Raw genomic sequence first — 17,391 nt, 5'->3', positions numbered from 1 at the left:
TGTTCTGGTTGCCTTCCCACGATGCCATGGCCGTTTGTGTTGGGATTTGTGATGGACATACGGATTTCGTCCCAAGAAAGAACCTTTTCGTACAGAAGTTGGTCAAGCTGATCCTTAAGATCAAGAAACCGAGAGGCTAGCCCGGGGTATTTCTCTTGTAGGCTGGGGACAGTGCTGCGCGTCTCCTCGAAAGACGAAGCAATCACAAAGAGCCCTTGCTCGAGGAGATTCAGAGCACAAAATGGCCCTTTCTTGGCATGTAACGCTGCCGCAGCCGCATCACAAGCGAGACCACACATTTGACAGAGCAGACGTAGTTTATCGCAGTTGTCGACCGGACCTCGTTCTAAGAGCGGAAGAAGGTTGACGGCAAGGCTTGAAGACTCATACACTCGATTCCAGTCTGAACTGGGAGCAATATTCATCAGAGACATGGCCGCTTCAATGCGATGGATCGCAGGTGCATTGGGTTGACGTAAAGCAGATTGATAGCAGCGAATCGCTTCCTCAGTATGGGCAATCGTTTCGACTTTTCCGACTTTGCTGTACCTCTCTTGCAATATTCCGATGTTGTTCCAATACATCGCCCGTGATGGATCATCGTCTGGAGTGGCCTTTGTCGCTTCCATCAGTACTTCAATGGCTTCGTCGAGGTCTGCGACAGCGAGTGTCTTCTCAAATCGGTGACCAAGTATGGCTCCCAGCGCATTCAAGTGAATAGCACGGTCTGAGTGCTGGACGGGAGTCATCTGAACTGCTTGCCTTGCAAACTTAGTTGCTTCGTCAAGATCGGCCGCATCTCCCGTCGATATATATCTGGTGGCCAACTGATCCGCAAGATGAATGAAATTTGTCGTTGGGTCAAGAAATTCCGCGTTGATGTCGACAATTTGGTGAGATACTTCGATGGTTTCGTCAAGGGTTGACTTGCTCCCTGTTATTAGATGTCTCTTCTTGAGTTGGTCCCTGAGCTCTTCTAGAAACATTGCCCTATCGGGGTGGTCTGCTGGCATTGCGTTGAGTGATATCCTAGCAAGTTTAATGTGATCTTCAATGAAGAATAACTCCCCGTGCTTAATTCCTGCAGCAAGACTTGGGGGTTGACTAGCGAGTTCAGTTTCAAAGTGGTTTAACATTGTTGCAATCCCTACCCCGTCGCGTGGGCGTGGAGAGGATATTAACTTGATCGCTTCTTCAAACTCCATAGCCTTCAAGTCTGGTTGTACATATTGAATGCGATTTGATTGGTCTTCGCGGCTATTCCGAATGGAATTGGCTGCCGGCCTCGTGGGTTCAAGGGGGTCTGGCATCTTGTTGCTTGCTAACGCGTGCTCCACAGGTCTCCGGTGGAATGAATAAGTGGGATAGGATATGCAATATTCCAGTAAAGATGGACTGATGAGCGAGTCGTACGTGAGTGTACCTAGATAGATATTAGTTCCAGGAGTAACCACGCTGGAGTGTTGAGGTATAAAATCGATTGGTGCCTAATGCATGGTCATGGTTAGTTAGGTAAGCTGCCATGGTTGGGCTGACGTGCAGCTTAGAGCTGAAAAGGCAACGAGTGAAACTTGCGTTATGTGTCAGCCTGACCGAACCGACGAGGATCAGGCAACTCCTGATTAAAGACCAGAGAGCTGCCAAAATGCTCACGATATGCCACTTGTAGTTGAAATAAATCGAACGTATTTAAAACAAGATAGGCTTTTTATTCAGTCTTAAGCTTTTATGGGCGTAGTGTTGTTCCTAAAGCAGACTAGGTAGTTACTGCGTGTAACAGTGGCGTTTGGGTATACCCAGGCTACTACTGACAGACCTGCGTTTTGCGCATTTGCGCATTCTGATCTGATAATTCCCCTCTTCTAGAAAATAATACAATCCATTCTTCCAAAAACTTGACTCTCCTTGAAAATCGCGAATGAACCCTTTCATTCTTCCCTCACTCATTCGTTAGCCTAACGAAACCCCACAACTTTCTTTTCATCATCATCGCAATGTGCTATTATGATGAATTTCGTTGGACATGCGGTTGGAGATGGCGCTACTTCCGACAGGAGTGCAAAAGCCAGCAGCTGATACACGTCATGTGTGATCAAGAGTTCATCCGTGAGACGTGGGCCTATCCCGACGTGTGTGGCCTCTGTCACGACACCGAGGCCAAGCAGCGCCAGTACGACAAGATGTTCCGTGATGTCCAGCAGCGGCAGCGTGACGGTGACCGGAGTGGTATGATTGAGGAAATTGGCAGTAAAATGCACGCTTTGAAGCAAGAGATCTTTTGGATGAAGGGAGACCACGAACGCAAGCTTCAAAGTTTTCGTGACGAGGAGGATGCTTTCACAGCGATTCCTTCAATAAGGTCCACTGTTGAATATCCTATTCCCCTTCGAGATGATACGCTTCTAGCAAGCGCTGCCTCTTCAAATCCAAAATCAACTAGCAATCCCTTGGTTTCTCATCCTTTGGTTTCTCGACCCCTCGCTCGCTCACCTTCTCCGCGGCAATTTCCAATGCCTGGCGCTGTTCAAACCGCTATAATCACATCATCCTTCCACGCCGATCACGGCCGAGTCATGACCGAAGATCCTCCTACAACTATGAGTAAATCGAGCGTTGCCTCCCGAGATGCAGAGAGCAACACAACAAAATCTACCGCGAACACGACATCAATCAACGCTGATAAAGTGTGCCTCATTTGTGTACGTGCTTGGTTCAGTTTCAACCCGTTTCAGTACTAATAAGTCACTCTCCATATTAGCAACGAAAACAATTGAATTGCAATGGCGTCAAACCCTGCACTTCCTGTATTAACTTGAACACACTCTGCATATATAAGAAAACACCAAAACCAAAGACTGATGATGTTGAAAGAGCCGGAGCTGACCTCAATACCACCGCGCTTTCATCGGCAACAGGATTGGATCGTCAGACTGGGTCTAAAGAATCTCTGCTTCAGTATACAGTTGACCATAACAGCCTATCAACTGTGAATGACACTGAAAATGTTGGAAATACGAAGGCGGATTATGAGAAAACTTGGAATACGACACACTCACGAAATCCCATCCACTCATATCCAGACATGATGGGTCATTGCGTCCAACTCTCGGCTGACAGGAATCTTGAGTTGGTTTCGAATGATTCTTCGAGTTTTGCGAAGTAAGCTAAAGTTCTCCCTCAGTAGTGACTCAAGCTGATGCGTAGAGAAAGAGATGCCTCTAAACGAAAGCAGGACCCGAGCATTCTTAATTGTCTCGACATGTTGAGCGTATCTGATCCCAAAAACATCGTCAACGAAAGAATTCCAAGTAATTTGAGTTCTAAGGATACAGGTCACACCCAAAGTGGTACTTGCCGTGAATTGGATATGTCCTCCCCCAGCGCGTTGAATGTTGACCCAGGCGCACATCATGACTTGGGGAATGCAAGCGAAGATGGATTTGACAACATTTCTACCGGTTCAATGTGTGGAGATAGCGGTGTGATTTCTGTTACAGAGAGCACCGCGAGCCAATCCAGTTCTGGCAGTGCTACCTGTCTATCGGCCGTGGTATCCTCAAGAAAAGAGATGATAATCCAGCATATCATCAGGCTATGCAAGGCTTGGTTTGAGAGAAGACTGGATTTTTTTGCGCGCCAGTGTAATGGCGACGGCCAGTCAGCTGACAGTGGCCGAATGTCGTCGTTGCAACAGACCAGCCAGTCAGAGCAGGCAGTTTTCGGTATTGGAACGTGTCAACGACCCAACCGCCCAGACGACGAACTGGGCGAAGATGGTGACGGGCATGAGAACGGAGTGCCGGATCTTTTGGAGACCGAATCGAGTTCTCGAAAGTTTGCCTGTCCTTTCCTGAAGTACAATCCAGAGAAATACCGAGACTGCCGAGGTTGTATTTTGGGGGGCTGGCTTACTGTCCACAGAGTCAAGTGAGTTCACAACGAGGCAAACTCGAGTTCGCTGCTGACGTTGGCATAGAGAGCACGTGTACCGGAAGCACCGTTTACCTAAGTTCAAGTGTGGGCGCTGTTGCCAGGACTTCAGAACATCAAATCAACTCCTTGACCATCAACGGGCTGATAAACCCTGCGAGTTGAAGACTGAAGAATCTCAGGATGGAATCAATGAAGACCAGTTCCAAGCACTTCGTTCACGAAAACGACCGCGTGGGGGTTTGTCGGAAGAGGAAAAGTGGATTGGAGTATACAAAATTATATTCCCGGATGAAGACTTGGTTCCGTCGCCCTGTAAGTTGGTTGGAATTCATTTCCAGTGAAATATTAATATCAACTTAGATCACGATTTCACTTTTGAGCAGCTGGGAGAAAGACGCGACTCAGGCAGTGATTCTGCATCCTTCGTGAGAGATCTTGGAGACCATGCCAGAAGGGAACTTCCTCGACTGATGCGGCCGAGGCTCGAGAGCATGCTCGATCAAGTAATTGAAGAATCGCTCACTCCTGACAGGATCGTTGAACTTGCCCAAGGCGTCTTTCAGCAAATACTTCAAACCTTCAACGAAGCGCAAGCTGCGCCTAACCCACTAGAGAATAATGAGGATGAGGTGGAGCACATCTCGCTCGAAGTAGTTGATGCTGAGGGCGTAGATCACATCCACATAGCAGAGGATGATCCTAGCTTGGGTTTGAGCTCAGACATAGGATTTGGGCTCCTGGGTGACCAGCAGAATATGCTAGACGGCATTTTCCTGGACAGTGTTAAGGACTCGTTTGAAAGCTATGGTTTGCACTTTTGATAGATCATGTCAATTTTAAAGGAGGTAAGTAGTATATATCACTCTAGATACAGTTTACTTATACGAAGGAAATGGGAGAAAAAAGTAACAATTTTTCAACGAATGTTATTTTATTATCGGCAACGTTTAGCTTTTGAGGCCTTGGATGGTGAAGATTCCCGTAGCTTCATAATCACCATAGCCTTGACCTACCAGGTTGTGCGAACTATGAATCTTCTTACTACTCGATGCTGTCTCATCCTTGTGTGGAGGAGAGGTCTCTACTCGGACTGTGACGGTAGTATCATCTGAGCCGCCGTTCCATACTCAGCAATAGATGCACATGAGGTTCTTTGTGAGATGACACTCAACGCAGTACTCCATCGACGACTTCAAGGTGGGCACAAGAATGTTTCGATAATATACCATAGAGCGCAGAAATCAATTCTCCTCACGTCTTGCATTAAGCTATCGGCAGCCTCATTCCTGCCAACTCATGTATACCACTTCATGTCCCCATCGAGCTTCTTAACACCGGTCTTGGAATGCCATAAGAATCATAATAGTATTCAACGGTTGCCAATATCTTCTCTGGGCGGGACGTCCTTCTCGTGACATCGCGGTTATAGACTCTATGCTACGACATCTTCCCCAGCTCGGTCCTTCACCAGCGGTTTCTTTCCCGTAACAAATGCGCTATCGCAAAATTAGAAAACTCGAGTTCCGGAACGCTGCGAAAGACTTACCTATAGGTATACAAGTGGATCTTGTTCGTTTTGAGCTCCGCTCTCACCATTGCCAGAAGCACCTGTACCTCTTCGCTGGTCCACTGACCAAACCTTGTGAAGAGCGCGAGGGAATATGCCTCGATGGCCATCTCTAGAAACTGTACCCTGAATACTCGACCAATCTCCTTCAACTTGGCATCTTTTGGCCAGGTTCCCAAGGGGACGTGTTTTTGGGTCAGTTCGACGTTTTCAAAACCCTCTGCTTTGAGTATATCGGGCAATTTCGGTGCAATATCGAATCCCAAAGGCTCACTCAGTCTTCGAAATTCGGAAAGCCACTCCCATGTCTTGGAACTTTTATCAAGCGTGTCGTCGTCGCAGAAGAAGTTGGCACGGCCCTCGGAGACCTCAATTTGTCCACCTGGCTTGCAGTGTATATAACACTTGCGAACCAGGTCTGGCCAGTCCTGGATTGCGCCTGCCAGCGTACGGGCGTGGATGAAGTCAAATTTATCCGGAGGGAATGTCCAATCTAATGTAGCATCATCGACTTCAAACTGAACATTTGGTGGTACCCTGGAAGCATTAGAATATGTCAAGTAATATAAAAGTTTATCCAAATTACCATTCCGGCTGGATCGGGCTCAAATCAGTCCCAATCACCTCTGCCGAGGGGTATGCGTCACCAATGTCCATTGCCTAGGGTTTGGTTTAGCACGTAGTCAAAATTTAAACTGTCCTCTTTTTACTTACCCAGATCCCTGTACCTGTACCAATATCCAAAATTGATTGTGGATTGTCGAGTTCAGTTTTGCAAAGATCACCATTCAGCGTGAGGGAAAATACATGATGTGTCATGTCCAGGCGATCCTGCTCTGTTTCGTCATTCGGAAGCAGGTACTGTCCAGCCCGATAAGAGTGGTAGCGGCGCCCATTCTCGTACACGTAGTTTCTCACAGAGGAAGTAGTGCTAGTAGTCTCAGACACATCGCTGGCGTAGTTGGAGAAGGTGTCGTTATCAGGTTCAGTCTGTGATCACCGTCATCAGAACAAGCCCAGGGCACTCTCAATGTGGAGCGGGACTTTTATGGACAAGACCAGAGCCTCTCACCTCAGCTTCGATTGCTGCTGTTCCCTCCTCTCCATCGGCCGGTGTGCCAATAGTGCTAGGCTCGGGACACATGACGAGAAACCTTGAGGTCGGTATTTCCGACACTTCCGCGTGTATTAAAACGGTTCAGGAGCGGTCAGTCATAAACTCGGCCCAGAATGAGTAACCGAGATTGATCGCCGTATTCGTTTAGCAGTTGGCGAGAACGAGACAGGGGTTGAGGCTATCTGAAATCGCAGGTTCCAAAGCATTCAGTAGGATTTCAGAAGCAACTGCTTTAATCTCGCATCGATGGTGCTACTAAATAACGCATTGATCAGTGTATTTGAATGATCAAGACCTCACCCCCTCGGTAAGAACATCGGATGACTTTTGGCCGGTGGAACCAAATCCTCCAATGACCTTGGTGGGATAAACAGGCCTGCTCCAGAAACACGTGGCCTCCGATCAGGAAAGACAGAGCCGATTCGTCACTCAAGCGGTTTTTCTTAGCAGTTTAACCGCATTGTCGCAAGTGTGTTGTCACTATACCCGACTGAGTCCAACTCTCGTCACGAGCATGAAAGTGGATAAAAACCCAATCACCCAATTCTGTGATATTTTTCGCCGCAATGAGCATTAAGATCTAGTGCCCGTGTTTTTGGCACTTTCATCGAGCGGCTAATCCTAAGATAATATCACCGGTCCTGCTCAGTATAGTGTAGAGCTGCAACGACGGCCCAGATATTATGGCACAAAGGTGAGTCTGTAACTTGGAAAAAATGACCATTACTAGCCCAACGATTTCTATTCGAGATAGAATTTCCTGGGCGGTATCTGATAGAGTGAGAAGAGGGTAGAGTATGACAGAATTGATTTGTCAAAACCGGAAGCAAAATATTTAAATCAGCGTGGAGAGCGAATTGCTACCCTACAGTGTACGCTGATAAATCAAAACGAGGACGTGATCCGAAGTTCATGAGCGTTACGATCTTAACTAAAGTAGACTAATTATTCAGCGGATTACCGGAAACAGAAAATAGTTAGATTTAAGCTAATAGAAGCTGCAGGAAATGTTAATGAAATTATGCAATGGTGTACATCAGATCTTAAATTAGTAATTTTGATTTCACTACTTATAAGAGACTGCATATTTACTTATTATTACTATACTAGATACACGCTATTCCTTTGAGGAGAAATGCCATAGCTGTACTCTATTTCACCGTCTAGCATAAGACTTCATGACTGTTATTAAGATTTGTATTTTATTCAGTTATCATCCAACTAGCACGTATCATTGTGACTGCCTCACAACTGCAAGATACTTCAAGTGGTTTTACTGACAGCCTACTGTATCACTGCATACAATTCTTAGTCAGAATAACTTGGCAGGACATCATCATTGGAGGGTCTGGAAACAAGTGGCCACAAGTCTTCCAAGCAAGAACTCTCCCTCATCCCTAAGCCTGGGCTTATTCCAGTACTTTCCAAGTGGCAAGCGTGAGTAGGATCTCTGATTTTATCTCCTCTGTGTTCCATCGTAACTTGAATGGGTACAGTAAAACGGAGGCTTGTATTTCCAACAGCCAGGACTATGTCGATTTTGTACGTCCGGGAAACCAAACATGTGTGAAATGTTGGAAGGAAGACCTTTTTTGACGTGGGGAGTTTGAAGGGAACCCTGACAGCTGATGAATATGAGATTGGCGAGCTGTGCTCGAGACCCGGCCCTGTTTCCTTGGTAGACGGCATCCAGTATGCCTGGACCTCTTGACGGGAAATGAGAGAAATGTGATCTGTGTACGCATCGCGCAAGAGGCCTAGGTTAGGAAACGCGATATTTGGCGTTTGCCGAGACCAAGTCTGTATCTGAAGGGTTGCAGAGATGTTTTTAATCGCCACAGGAGGGATATCGGGAGATTGTGGTTCGAATGTCAGGTTCATCCAGAGTGTAGATTCACTCGAGTCAGATCCATCGGGATCGAGACCAATAGCCTTCGGCTGCACTGCAACTGCGCCTATGCGCCCTTCCGGTGCCGAGAAAATGTTTTTTCTTATTCTCTTTGACTTTTCAAGAGCATATTGGAGGTTTAACTTGGTGATGTTGAGTGGGGGATCTTCAGGAAAATATGGCAGCACATTAATCACATGCTTGTTCCACATCGTTCTTGATCCCCTCTTGCGAGGTTCAGAGAGCGCAACGACGCTCGCATGGATGCTGTACTCGATCTCAGATGTGCGTGGGCCCATGTGGTGTCTCTCCCAATCACCCATGCTTGGAGGTAAACGAGTGTGAGCAGGTTGAATGTGGTGCGATTCGACCCGATGAGCGCAGGCATTGGTGCTGAGCCGATCTGGGATGACAAAATGAAAGGGGATAGGGTATGTGTTGCCGCTTCGAAAGATCATAGAGTCCGGGTAGGTCGATGCGGGAAGCGGCATGTCTGTGCGAAGGAAGTAATGAGTAGCTGTGTTTGGAGATTGGACGCCATAGCATGTTACACGCGCCGTCCCAAGTAGGCTTATGCGGATTCGTTCGAAGGGGGTATCTTTTCGTGGAGTGACAGTGACGATGCCGATAACTGCAGAACCGCAAGTGTACGTCTTTGATGAGTAATGGTGAGTGATGTTGATCTGCACCTCTGGTGGAGAGTTCTTTGTGAAGCCCGGCTTCAATTCCATTGCACCAAGAGTCCGAGGCTCAGTTTCGATTCTCAGGGTCGGGTTAAAACTGCAACGTGCTCGAGAATTTCGCGACCGTATTTAACCTCAATGGGGTATTTGTTTCATTTTACTTATTACTATAACTACGGCCTGTTAGGTGTGTTATTTGTAGGCTCGCTGGGGTTACTTTTGTTGGTACCCCCACACATGGCATCACGCCCTATTCTTGACATGACATTTGGGCGCTGGTGGAGAATTTGTCATCCTAAACTAAGATGGCCAGCTTTGAGCACGCCCTACGAGCAGGCTATACGATTTGGGGAAATATTACCCACCTTAACGGGCTAATTTCCATATGCTTCATCCTCACCAAAATTATGCGGGACGCACATCGACCTGTGATAGACCTGAGATCTGTCACCATCAGCAGTAGCCTGTCTTTGCTCCTTGCAGAAGCCTTGTGACTTTGACAGCCTCCTGTAGCTCCAGCTGAGGGGCGTTGGCTCCTCGATTATTTCTACTTTGTTAGCCCACTGAAAGGTCATTATGTACTTGAACCTTTCACTGTTTCTTTTGGCCTGATTGGTCTTTCCAATCCCCTCGTTTTATAAATCCACGTGTCCGTGGTAGCAATCGAAACGCGGCAATGATGGGAAGCCACTCAGGGTCTGCCATTGCTCTACATTACACATGCAGTGGCAGAGATGAATACTTAGGCACAGAAAGAGAATCCATGTTTTTCCTGCCAGGAATAAAAAGATTGCATAATTTGGGCATTTAGTGCCCCAACCTACGTCACCAAGTGTCCGAGAGAACCTCACGAAGTTTTCTTTAAACACGCTACTTTAAATGTCCTTTGGAATTTGGCTGTTTTCTACATTACTTCCATCTTCAGACCACGATTTTGAAAACTTTTTCACAATAGCAATCATGTCTTCCTCCTGAAGACCCGAATTTTTGGCTTGCTCGTACAGCGAGCCGCAGGTTTCCAAGAGTGGCGATTGAACCTTTGCCGCCTTGGCGGCTGATTGAATGAGTTGGGTGCTATTGTGACAATCTTTGATAGATGCCTGGGCCGACCAATCCTGCTTAATTATCTTGGCAACTTTAATTTTTGAGTATGCGGAAGCCATGGGGCCCATTTCAAGCACCTTTCCAAGAGCTTCGAGGTTGAGACCCTGTGCTCGAGCGAGGTTGAAGGATTCGGCGAGACCGACGGTCATTGCAACAAGATAGAGGTTGACAGCGTATTTAGTTTGGAGGCCGGATCCAATGGGGCCGCAGTAGACTGCGGCGTTGGTAATCGGTTCCAAGACAGGACGGATGCTCTCGGCAATGGCTAGATCCCCAGCCATCATGCCGACCAGGTTTCCTTGCTCGGCAGGGACTTTGCTACCACTGACGGGCATCTCAATGAAGTTACCACCTGCGTCGCGGACCTGCTGAGCTAGAGAATGGCTGAAACCAACCGAGACAGAACTCGTGTTGACGAGTGTTTTCCCTCGCAATGCCTGCTTGAAATCTTCGTTAAATATCGACTGGATTGCAAGCCCATCAAACAGCATTGTGAAGATGACACTGGACTGCTCAACCACCTTCGATGGCGTTTCACCGATCGTCGCTCCCGCTTTTATTAACGGGGGGTACTTGGCAGCGCTCCGATTCCAGACGACGAGGGGGAACTTGCGAGCCAGGTTCAGAGCCATGGGCGTGCCCATCATTCCCAATCCTAGAAACCCGAGCTTCATATTGTGGTCGGGCTGTGAGACGCTTTGGGCGGATTGAAAGGTTGACGGATTGAAAAGAACTGATGTTGAGTTTCTTATGCTAATGGTAGTGACATTCTGTGCCTGGCAGTCTCGATAAGACTTGTTAAATATCGGGGATGATTGAAACATGGTAAAATCCATCCTCATCTGGCCGTCACCCAAACACCCAAAAGCCCCACAGGGCGCGGCGAAATATCCACAAGGCGTGGTACGGTCACAGGGCGCGGTTAGCTCAAAAGCGGATTCGAGGATTATCAAATAAGTAGACACCCGGTTGGTGAGCCCTGAAAGACCTTGTCTGTTGCGCCCTTCGGTTATGAATGCAGGGATCCTACCTGAAGGGCGTGTGTGTCAACCAGATGCCTCATTGGGCTGCGCCAGCTCGCATTCGAATGCTGTTGAACTGGCCGTACCGGCTTTGGCCAAAGCCAGTTCATGGCAAGTCTTCAAATATTCATGCATTTCATTCACACCCTGGCCCTAAGTCAGATTACATTTCTTCCAAAGCTCATGTGTTTACAACTTCATACTTAAGTTTAATTTGAGTGGAGGTGAGGCTAAAATAATATTCAAATCCTCTAGCAAGAATCAAATCTCAATGCTTTTACTCCAAATACAGCCCAACAGTTTACTTGCAGCTGCGCCACTCTATGTCCATCTCTCAGCCGATTGACAACAAGGAGATAATCTCAGACCTAGTCTAACGTACAAACGATAGCGCGAGGGATCTCAGGGCCGCTCACAGCTTCCTAATCTAACCATGATCTCTTAAGCATCTGCTCAAGTAAAAAAAAAATGCGTAAGGAACAATCATCAAGGACACTCGCCACATATTAGCCTGCAGTGTAACATTCGAGCTTGGGTACTTCTGCCAAATGCGGGCGTAATGCTGATAAAAGAACTGCACCGATGGCTCGCGCCATATCCGATTTACTTCCTAAATGGTAGAGCGCCTTTATGCAATTCTCGCATCGTCTTGTCAGGTCAACAAAGGAGGGAGTTTTCAGCGAGGCGGGGCTATTCCAGCTTGCTTCCTCCATCTCCGCCAGTTGGATCGTCGCAACCTTGGTGAAAGCTCTGATGAGAATCATTGTCCAAGGCTCCGGTAAGATGGCTCGTTTGACGAGATCAAAGTTCAGAGCGGGAACATCAGTGGCTGGTGGGCATTCCGACGCTTGTGCGAGATCTGAGATGATTGTAGTGCTATCCGCTCTTAAGCACCGAACCACACCAAGACGAACGCGGACCTGGGAGGGATATTCTAGGCCAAGCCCCTTTTCGTCGACTAATTCGATTAAATCTGCAAGAACCAGAGCTGCGCAGTGGAAGTAGGCGACGACGTGAATAAACCAAATCCGCATTTGCATTGGGACTGTATGGTATTGGTCGATCATATCCCGGAAGAAGGCACTGTAGGTGACATTCCAGTGCTTGTAGATAGCCATAGCATTCGAGAGTATATTCTCAATAGACTCGCCGTGAAAATTACTCCGTATTGAATTTTGCAGATGCGAAACGTGTCGAAAGAGAACTACCTTCACTGGCGTTGCTGCCACAATAACCTTGATGGCAGTTTCGTAAAAGCATGGCCAACGTAGGAGGCGGTCATCGTATGCTGGGGAAAAAACTGTAGCCCACCATTCAGGGTCATAGGGGCGGTGGTCGATGGAGAATTGCTCGAGTTCGGGATGACCGAGGTATGTTGAATCGTGGTGACACTCCGCATCCGAAATGACAATTGGGCGGTTATTGATGACCGCCGATATTGTATCAATCATGATGGTCATCCAATACATGAGATTGAAGGTTCCCATATCTTCGTTGCTAATCCGCTCGACGGTGGCGATTTTCATCAGCCTTGGAGAACCACCTTTTAGTGAGGCCACCACGGACGCCTTGTGAGCATCGTATCGGAACTTGAGGGTATGGATTTTACGAGCAGCTCGTTCGATGAACCACGGTGGTCCATCTGCCTCCATTATGTTGCTGATCTGTGACGTGATGGTGCCCATTTTGCCAACAATTGGGGTTTTTGATCTAAACGTGCTCTCCGGAATGTCAAATGCAAAATCAACATCTTCCATTGGCTTTTGTGCAAGAGTCATTATCCACTCAGCGCATATGACTCTGAAGCACTCAATGTCCGCACAATCCTGAAGGGCTCGCTTGGCTTGAAACCAGAGGGTTTTCTGCAGCGTACGATCAAACTCATCGCTCAGATTACCGACAGGATCTGGATTCGTGTTGTCGGTAGAATCCCAAGTGTGTGGATACTTCTCATGCCCACGCTGATTTCCTTGGGCCCACTGAATGGCAAATGCCATAATCGCCAGGTAAAGTGCTTCAGACGCGGCTCTGTTTTCGGCTTCCGTCAACCTGATGAGATTGTTTGCCCGGGCAACTCTATCGAGTTTGAACACACGGAAATAGACCCCGCTGGCCTGTTTCTTCGGGTCGTACTGATTGATAAGACGAACATTCTCAAAACGAGACGACAACCAGCTGATTCCACTTGTCGGCGGTTGACTAATGGCGTTGAATTGGTATGGACATGCCTCTTGGGACAGACAGCAGGCTAAGGCGAGTTCAAAGGCATTGCGGTATATAGAGATGAGATTATTAGAAATAATCCTCTTGTTGGCATTCATGACCATGGCGTGAGTCGTAGAAAAGGGAGAAATTAGACCAGTGTCCGTGCTGACCAGACCAACTGGGGACGCAGAAGGGGGTTCCTTCTTGTGCGAGTTGGAGACGGGTGTGAACGGTTGAAAAGCGGTGGTCCGATGTGATTGAGCTTGGAATGATGACAGCTCATTCGTGTCCTCATCCTCTGAAGCTGACGATGAATGTTGGGAATACATGTCCGGAGTTGTCATATCTGTGACTGAGGAACAGTCCGTCAAGAGAGGTTGATACGGAATTGGTTGAGTATTGAGACAAGTTCCAATCTCGGTAGGCTGAGAATACGGATACATGGGCGGCTCAAAGGTGGTGACATTGGCGGATGGGGAAGCGAAGGTGGGCGAGGTAGGAGAGGCGAGGCCGTTTGCAAAGTTCGTCTCGATGCGGCCTCGCGGAGTCTGACTGGGAGTCGATGTTGGCGCCCAGGGAATATTACTCGGGCCAGTGGCGCCAAAGTCGCCACCATGTGCAATCGGAGGATTTGAGATTCGCGGTTGGGGATGAAGGGACTGGCGCTGCACGTTGCTGTGCGCATCACCGCTGCTCGCTGCACCGGACACTCTACCGGCAGAGTCATGTTGAAGCCGGCTTCGAACCCAGTTCAAGGTACACTGCTTTTGAGTACGCCGGCAGTAAGAGCAGGGCCAGACGCGCGTGTCATTATCGTCAGTGAGGCTCTCTGATTACACCGATTAGTCTGCGTTCTCGGGCGACCGCAAGTGGATAGTGGAAGAAAGAGTAGGGGAGCATGACTGGACGCTTACCTAGGTAGTTTTCCGTGAGAGAGGCATTACCGACGCGGCCAACACTAGGATTTGGCCTCTTGACGTTATGCTGAGGATCGCGTAAATACAAATCACATGCGCGCTTGGCCTTTCGACACTGGTCGCACGAGCGGTTTTGCCGCCTCATTTCGACAGTGGCCTTCGGCATTGCTTCAGCAGCACGACGGCGGGAGAGGTGATCTCGTGAGGTATGCGTGTGCGTGAAATATTGATGTGCGCGATTCTCGCAGGTTTGGTTGAGAGAAATAGAAAGAGGGGAGGGAGAGATGAGATCCGAGACTGCCGCCTTCTCCGTCATCATTCAAGACATGTTGCTTTTTATTAAATATGGTTTGAGCCAAGATCGACGGCCGATGCTAGCGCTGATGCGTTAGTCGAGATACATGATTGTACCATACGTTAGACCTTTACAGCTGAATACCAGCACACTGCAATAAGTTTCCGGTCTTGTGGGCGAATTTGATTAAGTCTTCGATCCCATTGCCGAATTTGATGAAGTCTTGGAAATCTGGCAAGGTGCCCTGATCAATATTAAGGTCTGACTCTTGGCAAGTTCTGAAGGGAGCGTGTCACAAGAACTGCCTGTCGAGTTGGGCTCGCCAAGGGTCCGCGCAGGGCATCTAAGACATTCGGCGATCATCCTCCTCCCCGATTGGCCCTCCTTAGTGTCAGCTTTCAGCTGTTTCGTAAAGAATGTCTATCATCTGTCAGATATCAGTTTTCGGCTTCCGACTCGGAGCTCGTTGAGCTGGGCTGGAAACCCACGAACCCCACGGATTGCACCAATTACATGGCGCCACGTCACAATGACGTACGTGGCTCCAGGTACTGAGACACTTTTCAGGTCAAGCAATGTGAGTCTGATTGAATGCTGGGCGAGCACCGGGGCCTAGACGCGATGGAAACCCACGGGACACTCATTAGGCTCTGAGATCAGATAGTCCTCTCATCTGTGTTCGCGTATCGGAACCATCACTAGCCCTTTTCTGAAGACTACATTCGATGGAATATTAGCGCTGTTTATTGAAACGCTCCTCTCAAAGGCCAATGGCATGACGCTCTTGAACAAACAAGTGGTGAATGTTTAGGCCTCATTCTGAAATACCCGGTGGGCCTTCATTCTAGACCCCGAAATCACCGTTCCTCGAGGGGGGTCCGGAAATACAGGCATGGAAGATTATTAGATGCATCTGAAACAAATGTATGCGTTTCAAAATTGACAGCAGGACCTTTCACCTAGTGGCTTTGGGGAATCTGGAACTCCATGTCAGGTTCTCCCCCACTAACCCTACACTCAAGCCAGGGAGTGAGCCTGAAAGAAACGGATGGTTTTGTTATACACTGGGCCTTTTCGCTTCATAAAGACTGGCGCATGAGATCAAGTGACTGATCCTTCAATTATATGCGCCACTCTTATCAACTTGAGCATGTATAGTGGCCGGAGCCAGGTAAAGGAGGAGGGACATGGACATTATGTGGTTATGGAACCTGCAATGGACTCGGTGCATGTGGCAAATGTAAAAGATCTAGTAAATTAGGGGCAAATTTTTTATCACTTTATTCCTCTATTCCTTTATGCATTCCATGCTTGCAGGTAACCAGGACTAACCTTTATCATTCCATGGCATGAGGTTCTAGAAGCTTACGGGCGACAGCATAGCTGGTATAAGGGAGGTGCAAATAGTTTCGCTAAGTACCGCGCCTTTGAACTCAATGAGATGTAGGCGATGGGGACAGTGGGGGAGGTGGAGGAAGTCAAAGTGGCAGAGGAAGCGCAGGAGGTAGCAGCTAATGTAACCGTTTTGTCCCAATTTATGTTATTCAAACTCCCTCGCCGTTATTTTCATTCTGACTAATTTACAGGCCCCGAATCACCACCATCAAAGCCGGCTAGCCCGGCCCATTGTAGCTTCTTGATCAGCACTCAGGAGATGTTCCCACAGCACCTTCGCCAACAACTTGCCATCATGCTCGAGGGTCACCCTGGCCATGGCTTCCTCATAGAGGTCGTCATCAATTTTACCCTGCTGCCGTCTCTCCTCGATCTCTTCAGTCGTAATAAATGCATTAAACTCGGGGTGCCCCTGGAAGCTTAGAAGCCTCCCTGGCTGGTACGATATTTGTACCCCGCACCGCTTGCTCTGCCCAATTACCTCGACATCGAGGGGAGTTTCAACCACAGCGTCGCGGTGAACTTGATGGATGTTCTGAATACCTCAGTACAGGGAGTTTTATCTGGGTTCATTAACTTGGACTTACCAGCTCGTTCCTACCAAATAGCTTTGTGCCCAATGAGCTGAGCCTGACTTTCTCAACTGCAAGTTCCCAGCCGACTGGATTTCGGATCACCGTGCCGCCAAGCGCTCTTGCGATGATCTGGTGCCCGTAGCAAAACCCTACAAGCGGCTTACGGGCATTGTGTGCGAGTCGAATGTATTCCATAAGAGGTGAAACCCAAGGGTCATCGTCGAAAGCAGTGTACTCTGCAAATGATCAGTACCATTGCATTTAAATCTTCGGATAGCACTACTTACGACTCCCTGTCAAGAGAATACCATCAACAGCGTCCAAGTTTGGGAATGATTCCGCTTGAATGATATTCCACTTCAATACTTCAAGGTTTGGAAGGGAATCTGTTTCAAAGGCACTCGTCAGGAGGATTTTGACAATATCTCCATACGTCCCGTACTTCTCTAAGACTGCTGCTGGGGGCGCCTCGCACTCCAGGATAGCCAATCGAAAAGCTGCAGTCATAGTGTCTTAGTTTGAGATGGATGAGAAACTTGGAGCAGTGTGTAAAATTGTCCCAGCGGCTTTTTTTTCAGAGTAAACTACGCGACTCAAAGTGCTGTTTATATATTCAATCTCCGGGTCTCTCCAGAATGTCCCACCGCTGGCCATGTCGAGTGGTTAAGACGCTAAACTGTCAGCATTATG

At 48.1% G+C, this 17,391-nt stretch overlaps 6 protein-coding genes across 6 annotated transcripts; 1 reads left to right on the top strand and 5 right to left on the bottom strand.

Annotated features, from left to right (window-relative positions):
- Positions 1 to 1,994: 1,994 nt before the first annotated feature.
- BGZ61DRAFT_288740 (uncharacterized protein) lies at positions 1,995 to 2,315 on the top strand (the record flags this gene model as incomplete). The annotated part of the gene is made up of 1 exon (XM_046238546.1): positions 1,995 to 2,315. A coding segment is annotated over one exon (321 nt), but the record flags the coding sequence as incomplete, so codon positions are not given.
- A 2,822-nt stretch (positions 2,316 to 5,137) lies between these two features.
- Positions 5,138 to 6,893, bottom strand: BGZ61DRAFT_447342 (S-adenosyl-L-methionine-dependent methyltransferase). Its single transcript, XM_046245321.1, has 5 exons — positions 6,573 to 6,893; positions 6,215 to 6,490; positions 6,087 to 6,160; positions 5,480 to 6,037; positions 5,138 to 5,429 (listed from the first exon to the last, which is right to left on the bottom strand). The coding sequence occupies exons 1-5, from the start codon at positions 6,642 to 6,644 to the stop codon at positions 5,366 to 5,368; spliced, it is 1,044 nt and encodes a 347-aa protein (XP_046106492.1). The 5' UTR covers positions 6,645 to 6,893; the 3' UTR covers positions 5,138 to 5,365.
- An 873-nt stretch (positions 6,894 to 7,766) lies between these two features.
- Positions 7,767 to 9,312, bottom strand: BGZ61DRAFT_386060 (uncharacterized protein). Its single transcript, XM_046242733.1, has one exon. The coding sequence runs from the start codon at positions 9,234 to 9,236 to the stop codon at positions 7,926 to 7,928; it is 1,311 nt and encodes a 436-aa protein (XP_046106491.1). The 5' UTR covers positions 9,237 to 9,312; the 3' UTR covers positions 7,767 to 7,925.
- Positions 9,313 to 10,063: 751 nt separating this feature from the next.
- On the bottom strand, positions 10,064 to 10,966 carry BGZ61DRAFT_347210 (uncharacterized protein; the record flags this gene model as incomplete). The annotated part of the gene is made up of 1 exon (XM_046239950.1): positions 10,064 to 10,966. One exon carries the CDS (start codon positions 10,964 to 10,966, stop codon positions 10,064 to 10,066), a length of 903 nt encoding a protein of 300 aa, XP_046106490.1.
- Positions 10,967 to 11,820: 854 nt separating this feature from the next.
- Positions 11,821 to 14,581, bottom strand: BGZ61DRAFT_348172 (uncharacterized protein; the record flags this gene model as incomplete). The annotated part of the gene is made up of 2 exons (XM_046240038.1): positions 11,821 to 14,348; positions 14,434 to 14,581. The coding sequence occupies 2 exons, from the start codon at positions 14,579 to 14,581 to the stop codon at positions 11,821 to 11,823; spliced, it is 2,676 nt and encodes an 891-aa protein (XP_046106489.1).
- A 1,709-nt stretch (positions 14,582 to 16,290) lies between these two features.
- On the bottom strand, positions 16,291 to 17,274 carry BGZ61DRAFT_515931 (class I glutamine amidotransferase-like protein). The gene is made up of 3 exons (XM_046252272.1): positions 16,989 to 17,274; positions 16,714 to 16,937; positions 16,291 to 16,661 (listed from the first exon to the last, which is right to left on the bottom strand). The coding sequence occupies exons 1-3, from the start codon at positions 17,206 to 17,208 to the stop codon at positions 16,335 to 16,337; spliced, it is 771 nt and encodes a 256-aa protein (XP_046106488.1). The 5' UTR covers positions 17,209 to 17,274; the 3' UTR covers positions 16,291 to 16,334.
- Positions 17,275 to 17,391: the final 117 nt, after the last annotated feature.

Source organism: Ilyonectria robusta (assembly GCF_021365365.1).
Source record: "Ilyonectria robusta strain PMI_751 chromosome Unknown BGZ61scaffold_6, whole genome shotgun sequence".
Classification (NCBI taxonomy): Eukaryota; Fungi; Ascomycota; class Sordariomycetes; order Hypocreales; family Nectriaceae; genus Ilyonectria; species Ilyonectria robusta.
The sequence above is the reverse complement of the archived record's forward strand: the minus strand, read 5'-3'. Positions and strand labels throughout refer to the sequence as shown.

What these genes read in the sequence shown, in the direction of transcription:
- BGZ61DRAFT_447342 (XM_046245321.1), bottom strand. Translation starts at nt 6,644, where the DNA reads ATGTGTCCCGAGCCTAGCACTATTGGCACACCGGCCGATGGAGAGGAG. An exon ending in CAGCAGCAATCGAAGCTGAG is followed by an intron (nt 6,491 to 6,572) that starts GTGAGAGGCTCT and finishes CGGTGATCACAG; the next exon opens with ACTGAACCTGATAACGACAC. An exon ending in AGCCCGATCCAGCCGGAATG is followed by an intron (nt 6,038 to 6,086) that starts GTAATTTGGATA and finishes TAATGCTTCCAG; the next exon opens with GGTACCACCAAATGTTCAGT.
- BGZ61DRAFT_386060 (XM_046242733.1), bottom strand. Translation starts at nt 9,236, where the DNA reads ATGGAATTGAAGCCGGGCTTCACAAAGAACTCTCCACCAGAGGTGCAG.
- BGZ61DRAFT_515931 (XM_046252272.1), bottom strand. Translation starts at nt 17,208, where the DNA reads ATGACTGCAGCTTTTCGATTGGCTATCCTGGAGTGCGAGGCGCCCCCA. An exon ending in TATTCTCTTGACAGGGAGTC is followed by an intron (nt 16,938 to 16,988) that starts GTAAGTAGTGCT and finishes GATCATTTGCAG; the next exon opens with AGTACACTGCTTTCGACGAT. An exon ending in TATTTGGTAGGAACGAGCTG is followed by an intron (nt 16,662 to 16,713) that starts GTAAGTCCAAGT and finishes TGAGGTATTCAG; the next exon opens with AACATCCATCAAGTTCACCG.